The sequence below is a fragment of the Anthonomus grandis genome, chromosome 4 (genome assembly GCF_022605725.1).
Source record: "Anthonomus grandis grandis chromosome 4, icAntGran1.3, whole genome shotgun sequence".
In the NCBI taxonomy this organism is placed as follows: domain Eukaryota; kingdom Metazoa; phylum Arthropoda; class Insecta; order Coleoptera; family Curculionidae; genus Anthonomus; species Anthonomus grandis.
In genome coordinates, this window is record NC_065549.1 from 2974148 (window position 1) to 2987101 (window position 12954).

Here is a 12954-nt window from a genome sequence, read left to right on the forward strand (position 1 = left end):
TCCTGGTATTTATTTCATTATCTTTTCATTTTATTTTATCCCATACTTTTGTGAGCCCTTTGAGCATTTGAAGTAATTCCCGACACCGTTCCAGACATGGCCTTTATGAGTACTTATATGTTATTTCATTCCAAGCATTTTTAATATCTTTTGGATTTATTCCAAGAGGCATTTTCAGAAGTTTTTTTTGAAATTTTCTTTTCATTGAAATTCTTTATTCGTGTCATTGGAACTTTTAAAATGTTTACATAATATATCAATAATACAAACAATGTTTCTGCGCTCACTATACTAACAAAAATTTACTTAAAACATTTAAAAAAAAAAAAACTGTAACTTAAATACACTTAACCAAAAACAAAGTGCCGGACATGGACATGTAACTTGGTTAAAAACTCGTTAAATAAGATTAAAATTTTTCTTATATGATGAGTTTTTCAATAAAATATGTGTGTTAATTAGAAGCTGCCTTGCTTCCGCTGGCACTGTATTAAAAAATTTGATTCTCATATCAAAGACCTGGTGTCCAAAATGATGTGATTCTTGAATCACAGATTCCCTGAATAATTGTTCAATTATAGCTGAACAAATTATTGATATTCTGGCAGTAGAGGTTGAGATATTGAAAGATTTATCACACTCATTAAAATCATTCACCTCTTGTAAAGGAGCCGATATCACTTGGTGATCAAAGTAGTGTGATTCTTGAATCATGGATTCTTCGAATAATTTTTCAGCTATAATCGAAGAAATAATTGATATTCTTACAGTAGATGTAGGGATATTGAAAGATTCGTCACAAGAGTGCCTGTACTCAATCCCTATTATTATTGACCAACTGTTTTAATTATGTAGTTTTAAGTTTTAGTAAATCCAAGTTTTGTCCCATTCACATGTATTTTAATATGCAATTTTTATTCTTTTTAACCTTGTCTGAGGCACTATAAGATGAATTGACAGAACCCCTTGATTGTTATCCCTGATGATGGACATGCTATATGTTCGAAATATGTTGCATTAATGCTTTTAAATAAATTTAGGGAGGATGACCGAAATACTTCCAGTTACCCATTCATTCATCTCTTATAAATCAACTAATGACAAGCATCTAATGATCAAAATGGCATTATTCTTGATTAGTGGGGTTCCTTGAATGATTCTTCAATAATTATAATTGTTATTCATGATGATGAGATATTGGAAGGTTTATCACAGGAGTGCCTGCACTCAATAAAGTAGTTCACCTCTTTTAAATAAGAGAGATCAAAATGGTGTGATTCTTAAATCATAGATTTCCTGAAGGATTCTTCAATTAAAATTGAACAAATTATTGATATTCTTTGCAGTAAAGATTGAGATATTGAAAGATTTATCACAGAAGTATCACTACTCATAACATTTTTATCTCTTGTATAAAAAAGCCGATATCTTAGCACTTGGTGATTAAGATGATGCGATTCTTGATGTTCATGCAGTAGATGTTGCGATATTTAAAGATTTATTATAGGAGTATCACCCGTCAATGAAAATTTTTGATCTCTCGTAAAACAGCCGATATCTAAGTACTTGGTAATCAAAATGGGTGTCATTCTCGAGTCGTGGGATTTCTTGAATTACACTTTAACTATGATTGAAGAAATCATTAAGATTCATGCAGAAGTTGTTGAGATATTGAAAGATTTGTCACAGGAGTATCTGCGCTCATTAAAATCATTCATCTGTCATAAAGGTGCCGATATTCAAGCACCTGGTGATCAGAATAGTGTGATTTTTGAATCATGGATTCCTTGAATGATTCTTCAACTATGATTAAAGAAATCACTGACATTTTTGCAGTAGAAGATAAAATATTGCAAGATATCTTACAGGTGTGCCTGGACTTAATTAAATCATTGATTTCTTTTAAACCAGTCAATGACTAAGAAGCATCTGATGATCAAAATGATGTGATTCTTCAATCAGAGATTCCTTGAATGATTCTTCAACTCTAATTGAAGAAATCGTTGATATTCTTGCAGTAGATGAAGGGATATTATAAGATTTATCACAGTAGTGTCTTATGCACTTAATAAAATCTTGCATCTGTTGTAAATCAGCCAATGACCAAGCACCTGGAGATCACAATGGAGTCATTTTTGAATAATTCTTTAATCATGATTGAAGAAATCATTAAGATTCATGCATCTCTCATAAAGGTGCCGATATTCAAGCACCTGGTGATTAGAATAGTGTGATTCTTGAATCATGGATTCTTTCAATGATTTTTCAATTATAATCGAGGAAATCATTGAAATTCTTGCTGTAATTCTTGAATCTCTCACAAGAGTGCCTCTGCTTAATTCAATAATTGAGCTTTACGAATCATGTATTCCTTGACTAATTCTTCATCTATAATTGAAGAACTCGGTTGATATTTTTACAATGTAGATGATGAGATACTGGAAGGTTTATCACAGGAGTGCTTACACTCAATCAAATCAATCAGCCTATATCTAAGCACCTGGAAATCAAAATGGTGTGTTTCTTGAATCATGGATTCCTTGAATGATTCATTAATTATGACTGAAGAAATCATTGCATTTTTTACAGTAGATGAGGAGATATTGGAAGGTTTATCACAGGATTCTGGCATTCATCTATTTTAAATTAACTAATGACAAAGCATCCAATTCTTGATTCGTGGGATTCCTTTAATGATTCTTCAACTATGATTAAAGAAATCACTGACATTTTTACAGTAGAAGATAAAATATTGCAAGATCTCTTACAGGTGTGCCTGGACTTAATTAAATCATTGATTTCTTTTAAACCAGCCAATGACTAAGAAGCATCTGATGATCAAAATTATGTGATTCTTTAATCATAGATTCCTTGAATGATTCTTCAACTATAATTGAAGAAAACATTGATATTCTTGCAGTAGATGAAGGGATATTATAAGATTTATCACAGTAGTGTCTTATGCACTTAATAAAATCATGCATCTGTTGTAAATCAGCCAATGACCAAGCGCTTGGAGATCATAATGGAGTAATTCTTAAATGACTCTTATGACTGAAGAAATCATTGCAATTTTTACAGTAGTCGATGACATATGTTGGAAGGTTTATCACAGGAATGCCTCCGCTCAATAAAATTATTGTTTTCTTGTAAATCAGCCAATATCTAAGCATCTGATGATTAAAATGGGAATCACACCATTGGATTTGTCAACTATAGTCAAAGGAATTATTAATATTGGAAGATGATTGTTGGATTAAAGCTATAGATAAACCGTTCTGAGACAAGCATTCGAAGTACTTCTCAGGATTTCTCATTTTATTCTTGACTTATGGTATTTTTTTTATCACACTTTTAAGGGAATTTTCAATTTTTTTAGTCAAAGATATCATGATTATTTTCCATATCCTCCTCAAGTGTTTGAGGTCATTTTTTGCGTCTCTACCATTTTAGGTATTTTTTAATTTTATTCCAGGTATAATGTATCTGTCATGTCTCTTTTAAAGATTGTATATAATTTTTCATGTTTTCCAAGCTTTTGGCACAATTTCGAGGTCATTTTTTCTGTCTTTCAAAAGTGAAAACGTCTAAGATAATAAATACCTTTGTATAAACCGATATGATCGATAAAACGCCGGGGTAGTGTGATTTTTACTTGATAACTAAGATAGCGATATACAGTGTGTCCCACTTGAGAGTTAGCCACCCCTCTAAAATTTTTGTTTCTTGACCAATTTTCAAAAACTTTTTTTTGTTGGATAGATGGTCAAAAATGGCACTTATGAGCCAAGTTCGACATGTAGAGAAAGCAGGTCATGGCCTACTGTATTCAACTTTGAAGTGCGAAAAATCGAGAAGTATTATTAGCGATATTTATTTTTGAAAAATGGTACTGGATTATTGTTCAGGACCACTTAAAACATAAGTGTACCAAATTTGGTTATGATAGTATACAGGGCGTTGAAATAAATTGGAGTCAAATTTTTAAAAGGCGCAATAACATTACTACTAGTATTTTATCTTTACTAACACTCAAATTTAAAAATTAATGCCACAAAACTAAATATTAGTTCCTTCAATATGTCCTCCATTATTTCTTATACATTTTTCTATGCGTCTTCTGTTGTTTACTACCACCCTTCTTAACTGTACCCTGCTTATTTCATTACACTCTTGTCTAATGCGCTCACAAAGATCATGTAGAGTTTGCGGTCTTGATTTGTACACTTTGTTTTTAAGAGTTCCCCAAAGAAAAAAATCTAAGGGAGAAAGGTCGGGGGAACGTGCTGGCCACTGAATTAATGGACTCTTCTATTTGCTCGATTACGATGTAAATAAGGACGTACTCCGCCTACTGAACCAGACTGATCAAACCCGTAATGGATGTTTTTACCAGGATGTCTCCTGTTAAATTCCGCCGCAGCTTCACGAAATGTTCTAACTCCATCGAACACTACTTCAACTCTTTCGTTTAAATTATAATCACCCATAATTGTTCGACAAGCAGTCAAACTGAACTAAATGCATGAAAACTTTGACAAACTGTCAGGAACATTTTCTTTCATAGCATACTTGGGTAAAATAACCATAAAATAATTTTTAACCAGACACACTCATATCTTTGGAATTTAACAAACAAACTCATAAAAAAAACATATATAATCATCAATATATCAACAATAATCGATCATATAGTATAATATGATCGATTATTGTTCCAACCTTTGTGTTCTCAAGACGCATGCCAATTAGCCAAAAATTTTAAAAATATTCGTATTTGATTAAGAATGTTATTGCGCCTTTTAAAAATTTGACTCCAATTTATTTCAACGCCCTGTATACTATCATAACCAAATTTGGTACACTTATGTTTTAAGTGGTCCTGAACAATAATCCAGTACCATTTTTCAAAAATAAATATCGCTAATACTACTTCTCGATTTTTCGCACTTCAAAGTTGAATACAGTAGGCAATGACCTGCTTTCTCTAAATGTCGAACTTGGCTCAAAAGTGCCATTTTTGACCATCTGATATCCAACAAAAAAAGTTTTTGTAGTAAAAATTGGTCAAGAAACAAAAATTTTAGAGAGGTGGCTCTTAACCCTTAAGTGGGACACACTGTATTGAGTATAATAGTACAATTTTTTTTTATATCCATGTAAAGAAATTATGTCATTAATTAATGCATACCCCACATAGGTACATAACAACCGTAATTACTAAATTAATTGACTACGTTAAGAACCTGATATTTCCTGTCTATTATAATACATACAAGTCATCTTTTAGCTTTATTCCAGGAATTTGACGTATTTTTTATGTCTTTCAGGCCTTAGAAATACACATGCCGTTTTTTCAGGCATTTAAAGAGATTTTTTATGTTACCATAGGTATTTAAGGTAATTTTTAATGCCTTCAAAAGCTTTTAGAATCATATTATATGCCTCCCTGGCATATTGCAACTAAATATTTGCACACCTTCAAAGGGAACTGAACCAATTTTTCATTCAATTAAAAAAAAGCCTTCATTCAATCATGCCTTGGGCCCACACATCATTTTGTATTATGGTAGATTTTATTTAAGTTGGTTATAGTTTAGGGATTTTTTGTTTACTTATTTGGCAGGATAAGTCTATAAATCAGCTGAATAAACCTTGTTCAGCTGCACTCTTGCCTTTCCATTGTATAAGTATCTACTTATAATGTTAACATAACTTAAATGAAGATTATTATTCTTATTTAAAGGAAACAAAACACGAGAAACGTTGCCGAATCCGATGACCCCGACGACGACGTAATCATGACAGACGACACTAATGACAGTTATCCGGTGAATTACGGGGCGAGCACTAGTTCCGACAACGGTGGCGCCACTGAAAGAAAAGTCGTCACCAACACTACCGAATACCCCAAATGGTTTAAGCCGCATTAATGTAACTTATGTTGTTTTTTTTTTTTTTTGTAATAAATTGTGTTTATGGTTTCAAGGCGAGTTTATTTTTATTACTTACTGATAAAACTCTCTCTTCATTCAATAATACAAAAAATTAACCTAAAAATCTATACGACCAGTACCACCTATGTCATAGTACCGAATACTGGGTTGTGCCTGCAAATGCTCGGTCCGTATTCCTCGTATTGCTCTTTCGTGTGGCATACCGTGTAAAATTCAGGCTAAAAAAACATTGAGAGAGAAAACGTGTGAAATTCTATTAAAAAAAGGGTTCTTACTGTCGATGCGAGCATACTTCCACCGAACCACACCGCGTATCTTTGCATGTGATGGGAAACCACTTGTACGTCAATCGGTTTAGGCTGAAAATGTGTATTCAATTAATATAATTTGTAATGCTTTTCCCAAAAAATGTAGTATTTATTTATTACTATTATTAAAATTTACATAAACGTTCTAAGATAATGCACAATAGGTATACAGGGTGTCCAAGATAAGGATCCTAAGCATTGGGATCTCGGTACCTGTTGGACATACAGCTTCGGTTAAATTAGGAAAAAGTTGTGCACTTTGAAGCGTATTTACATGCCGTTGATAAACTTTAAAAATTTCCATGGCCTGCGGAGATATTTGGAAAAAACGGAAATTTGCCAATATCGATTTTATTTTTTCCTGGCTTTATTTTAAAAGATATCAAAAAACTATTGACACTTTTGATGTAGTACGTGATGGCGCTTTTAAATTTTATATCCGACGTTTCGTTTTCGAGAAACCATCATCAACTTTATTTTTTTCTATGGCGCGAAAAGAAAGTACACCCTGTATCTGATTCCATTTTTTATTACAAATCGATATTGGCAAATTTCCGTTTTTTCCAAATATCTCAGCAGGCCATGGAAATTTTTGAAGTTTATCAACGGCATGTAAATACGCTTCAAAGTGCACAACTTTTTCCTAATTTAATCGAAGCTGTATCTCCAACAGGTACCGAGATCCCCATGCTTAGGATCCTTATCTTGGACACCCTGTATATAAACTATTAAGTATCTAGAAATAGAAAACTAAACTAATATAACATCATGTGCACATTTCTTAATAAGCTTGCTTAGCGTATTTCAGGAATCTTTTATAAGTAAATTCCTTTACTTCATCTGGTAAATCATTCCACAATTTAATCCCTATAAATGTAAAAGATCTCTGAAAAGCTGCAGTGCGATGTTGAGGTACCCCGTATTTATTTACAAATCTTGTATGACGCTGATGGAAAAATGGATTAAATAACGCTGCAAGGTATGAGGGTTGTCCAGTTTTTAAGATTCTATGTAAAAAAGTATAAAAATGAAGTTTTCTACGGTAACTCATATTAAGGATATTTTTATTATTTAAATGAGGTTTAATATGTTCTCTAAATGGTATATTGTAAGAAAAACGCATACAGCTGTTTTGTATTTGGTGTGCTAATTGCATCGTCAAAGATGAACCATATAAACTACATCTTTTTTTTAAAACCACATCACCGTAGTCGAATAGCGATAATATTAAACTGTCACATAATTGATACTTTATTTTGGATGGTAGCCATTTTTTAAAATAATTAAGTTTTTTCAATCTTATATAAGCAATTTTTAATTTATTATTAATATGTGCTTGAAATGTTAGCGAATCATTAAAAAGTATACCCAAATTGTTCACCTCTGAAACTGAGGCCAGAGGCATATTATCTATTTGTGGAACAAATAATTGCCTAATTCTCTCAATCTGATATTTAGCATTAAAAAATAGAGTGCAGGATTTAGTTTTAAATTATGATCATCGGAGAATTTTTTTTAATTATTCAAGTCCGTGTTAAATTTGTCAATATTTTCGTTTACATAATCTAAAGAAAATGAAGTGTATATTTGAGAATCATCAGCATATTGTTGAATTTTCGAGTTTTCAATAGAATTGCTCATATCTGCAACATATATGGAAAACAACAGAGGGCCCAAAATTGAGCCTTGAGGCACACCTGTGGCAATTGGTACAAATTCAGATCGAACGCTTTGAAAATCTCTCACAATTTCCACGCAAAGGGATCTATCTATTAAATATTATTCGAAAAATTTTACAGAATCATCAGAGAGTCCATAGTAATGAAGCTTGGCTAAAAGCATATTGTGGCTAATCGTATCGAATGCTTTGCTGAAATCGAGAAATGCCAGGCAAGTTATTAGTTTCTTATCTTCACTGTGACGAACATCATTTAAAAGATTAACTAAACAAGTAGAGGTGCTGTAACCAGATCGGAATCCTGACTGGCTCGATGAGATAAAATTTGACGTGTTTAGGAAGTCGTACAATTGTTTATTAATATGATTGTTTATTCGTTATGGCTTGCCTTTTTGGGGTTTAAGCAACAAGGGATTATTAAACATAATTTTTGTGATTCAAAAAAAGGCAGTTAGATACCTATGTTCCGCTGGGTTAAGAGATTCTTGTAAACCTCTCTTTATATCTCAAAAAATCCTAACTCTTTTTTCTCTTTTTATCTTAGAAACAGCTACTCTTATTCATAAATGTCCTAAACCTCCCTCTAACACTGGTCATATGACTCGCCAGGTTAACGATTTTCCCTTACAAATCCCTACATCCTCCCTCACCAAGAACTCACTTATATACCTTAGCAAAAAAATTTACAACCATATTCCTCTATGTATCAGACAAATTTTAGAAGTTAAGAGATTCAAAAAGGAATTAAAATCACTTTTATTATCCAGGGCATATTATAGCCTTGACGATTTTTTTAATGATACCTTTTAACCTGTGCTCTGACATCATTTTAGTGTTTTAGTTTTGTTTCCTGTTAAATAATTTATCAATCTGTTTTATTGACAGCTTTACTTATTTTTTAATGAAATTTATCAAAAAGATGCTTTTTTTCTCAATCTGTTTTGTTATGATTAATTTTGGTAATGTGTGTAAATTTTATGGTAAAGTGTTTTAGATGTTATGTTTGTTTGAAATTCAAAGTGAATTTGGAATTTTTTAGTTTTTAGGATGCTTGTACACAAGATTTTGTTGTCTAACGTAATATAGCACATTTTCTTTCTTTCTTTCTTTCTTTAATATGTTTTTCAAGAAGTTTAGAAACTACCGAAAGAATACTGATCGGTCTTGGATCCTTTAGTCCTTTAGGATTCGTATTTTTAGCTAGCGGTTTCACGATTGCTTTGAAGATGTTGTCTATGAACTCTACTATTATTCTTATAGCTTTTATTGCCTTTTCCAGGCAGAAATTGGTCGACAGTTATATTGTCTTGTTCTCCTTGTTTAAAAATGGGCACTATTTTTGATAACTATTTCTTTTGGCAATTGGCCACTCTGTTCTAAGTGATTTTTCAGGTCTTTTATCATATTGATTCTATTCATCTTCTTCTTAGACTAATACTTTGTTCTACTTCTTCCTGTTGAAAATATATTCCTATTTTTTCTTGTGTTTTGCTCTGCAACATCCTGGCTTCTATCACAAATTTTACCATTCAACCCAATAACTCTTTGTCTTCTGTTAAAAAACTCATGTTCTGTTTCTCATAATTTTCTACACCTTGTGTTTCCTAAAGTGTTTTTTTATGCATACCGTTTTCGTAATTTTGTTCTTGGTTGATTTAACTCATTTTTTTACTTTGTTAAGTTCTCTTTCGGTGTGTCCGTTGTGTATCCTTGTCAATCTTCATACTTTGTCCCTTTCTTTAATTTTTATTTAATGGTCGAGGATTGATGCAGTATTATTAATTGTACAAGTGGCATTTTGTTTATTCATTGTGTTTTGAAATTGAAATTCATTAATTTCAACGTTTTGTTTATAACGTTCCTTTGACTTTACTTTATTTACTCCCTTTCGCAAAGATAAAATTGTAAATGTAATTTTGCCAAAAGTACTGGTTTGAAATCCATATATAAACCTTAAATTCATCACCGGCTCAAAATGTATTTATATTAGCGGCAAAAACATCATGAATTTCCAATTAGTCTTAGGGTCAGTTTTATTTATTGGTTTTTAATTTTTTACCAGGAACTTTTTTCAGGTTATTTAAAGCCATTTTCTTTGGCCTCATTGAACCTTTAATGTTTTTCCTTTATATGCCAGACATTTGAACTTATTTTCTATACATTACAAGTACTAGGAGTATATCAGGAGCCTTTTGAAGTAATTCTTTCAGGTTTTCTAGCCATTTGAAGTCATTTTCCTTTTTATTCAAGTCATTTTTGATCATCTGGATTGTCCCTGAATCCTTGAACTTTTACAGCGATTTCTCATCTATATTTCTTTTTGGCATTTTAAGCTATTTTATGTTCCTTTAAAGTAGTTAAAGTCTTTCTTGATATCTTCCAGGTTTTTGGGTTCCTTCGGCACCTCAAGCAATTTCTTTACGGCCCCTTAGAATAATAAAGTAATTTCTTAGTAAAGGCATTTTTCAAGGTTTTCTGGTCTTTAAAGGCCATTTCTTTTTTTTTTGCCTAAGTCCATAGACTTTTCAAGTTATTTTCCACATACATTAGACATTTAGAGTCATTTTTCACTTTATTTGAGACATTTAAAATTATTTTTGATCATCCAGAATGTTCTTGAATCATTCGTCTTTTGCACAACTTTCTCATTTATTTCTTTCTGGAATGTAAATCCATTTTATCTTCCTTCCTCATCATCTTGCTATTTTCCAGGTTTTTCAAGGCATTTTTTTATTCCAGATATTTTTATATTACCTTCCAGGAATTAAGCCTTATCTTTTGAATTTTTAAAAACTTTAAGCAATTTCTTCTTGTCCCCTTATTTCATATATTTTCTGGGTTCAGTATTCTTTTCTGTTATATTCCACACACCTGACTGAGATGGTGACTTCCATCTCACTACTTAAAGTCATTTTTCAGCCATTGGCTGTCCAGACTGGAAGAGATTTCTTAATTCTCTTGGGTTAGTGTCTTATTCAATTTTTTAAGCCATATTATTAACTTCAATTTTTCTGGATAAATTTGAAATTTTATTCCAGAGCTTCCTACTGCAAGTTTGTTCATTTTGAAATTTACAGCTGTCATATATGAAAACTTCCAGCTAATAAATAGACGTTATTACCTGAAAGTTTCCAACTACAACAGTGAACCATGAGATAAACAGTAAAATTACCTTAAGTCTTCCACCTCCCAAAGTTTCACTGAGTTTCAGCCTGGCATCAACGGTTTTCTTAATATCCCTTTGCAGTCTTCTGCCAAAGTCTTTGAACATTGTTGAACCACCTTAAAAGTATTGAATTTAATAATTTGTATTCGTCGAAAATAATGCTTTTTATACCGGATAAGACAATATTATTGTACAGGGGTCGACGCACGTCAATGGGACAATTCTGGATGACATCGTCAACAATTTGGGAAATAGGAATATTGAAGTCGGGGTTTGAAAACTCTGGATGAAAGAATATTTCTGGACCTAAAAATCTGCAAAAAAATATACAGTGGGACATTTAATTGAAAATATAACATGTTTCACTGACCTTTCATAACCAACATCTACTGAAAATGGCTGTTTTGTAACAGCGTTCATGCCATCATACTTTTTCATCCATTTGCCAGGATCTGCATCATATTTAGAAAACTCCTTGGCAATATCCGGACAAATATAGCAATACTTCTCTTTAATAGCTTTAGCAGTTTCTAGGGACTGCTCTGGAGGAATACCTTCAAAACCATTGCCAAATTAATAAAAACATTTATTTGGCTTCAAAAAAGCCTTCCTTACCTATCTCCCTCTCCCTTAAAAGTGACTGAATAAAATAAGTGATATTCCTTCCTGCAATAGGAATGTGCTTAATACAGCTCCCAATAACATAACCTTCTGCCTAAAATCAGTTAAACTCCAAATAAAACTATATATATGAACAAAAATTCTTATTTCATACCACTGGTATAACATGAGTAACCCCATCTCCACTATCAATAACAATACCAGTCAATGTTCTCTCGGCCACACTCCTGCTGGCCCAACTGGCGGCCAAAGCTAATACAGCTTGAACGGCAATATACAGCCCAGGCACATTGAAACTTTCAAACATAATTTCTGCAGTATATTCCCGATTTTCTGGGGTGTTTAAAGGGGGCTCAGTCAAAAGAAAATGGTGATCCTCGGGCTCTGCTCTTAAATATTTAAAAATGCACTGTTCTAGGAAACGTTCCATCAGATCCCAATCTTCTACAAGACCATGGCGGACTGGATACTATAATCAGTGTTATTAAGGTCTAATAATAGTACCTAAATATTAAACCTACCTTTACGGCATATCCAGTTGCGTTAAAGGCCTCGTCCCCAATATAAAAATCCAAGTCTTCCACCCCTCTGGCGAGCCTCCTAGTGCTTTGTTCACCCACTTTGGCAGATTCCTTTATGGCAATCGAAGACGGTATTATAAATTGGGGTTCTTTGTTACCGGCGAAGCCCAGTTTAGTATATCTGGAAACAGGGGGGGTGTAAACTTATTGGGGCTCTTGGGGGAAGGATCTGAAATCGTTTAACGGTGACTCACCCGGTCCCCACATCGATAACGCACGCGGGCAATTTGCCGTCCATTTTGGCCTAACTAAAACTAGCAATTTAAAACACGGTTTTTAATGAAGATTTGCTAAAATTGGGGGAAAAACACCCCGGAAAATCCTAATGTTTTGTTATCGGAGTGACAAGAAACCGCACCTCGTTGACGTTTCGGTTTTGACTCATGGACAGTTTGGTCCGAACGCCATCTGTGATTTAGTAGTCAAACGTGGGTATAAGTGAGTTCAAGTAATTACAGATTTTTTCACTTGTATTAAATAGTCCGGGTGTTAAAGGAGAAAAAAATTTGGCATGCAAAATAAAAATGTTTTGAAATATGGTCTAGTAAAGATTAGGATTTTTTATGACGTTATAATGCATATTTAGCCATTAAATAAACTGTAAACATTCTTTAAAAACGCATATCCAAATACGTTTAAAAAA

At 32.7% G+C, this 12954-nt stretch overlaps 2 protein-coding genes across 3 annotated transcripts in view; one reads left to right on the forward strand and one right to left on the reverse strand.

The window, feature by feature from the left end:
* LOC126735501 (tether containing UBX domain for GLUT4) overlaps window positions 1–5988 on the forward strand; it is an 8714-nt gene extending 2726 nt beyond the window's left edge. For both annotated transcript variants that reach the window (XM_050439510.1, XM_050439511.1), the window contains exon 6: window positions 5747–5988. In XM_050439510.1, coding sequence (XP_050295467.1) covers window positions 5747–5933 — 187 coding nt within the window. In that variant the 3' untranslated portion in view covers window positions 5934–5988. The remainder of the gene's footprint in view (window positions 1–5746) is intronic.
* On the reverse strand, window positions 5971–12693 carry LOC126735502 (actin-related protein 3). The gene is made up of 9 exons (XM_050439512.1): window positions 12506–12693; window positions 12252–12432; window positions 11885–12199; window positions 11725–11824; window positions 11480–11663; window positions 11281–11423; window positions 11116–11225; window positions 6233–6316; window positions 5971–6175 (listed from the first exon to the last, which is right to left on the reverse strand). The coding sequence occupies exons 1-9, from the start codon at window positions 12547–12549 to the stop codon at window positions 6080–6082; spliced, it is 1257 nt and encodes a 418-aa protein (XP_050295469.1). The 5' UTR covers window positions 12550–12693; the 3' UTR covers window positions 5971–6079.
* Window positions 12694–12954: the final 261 nt, after the last annotated feature.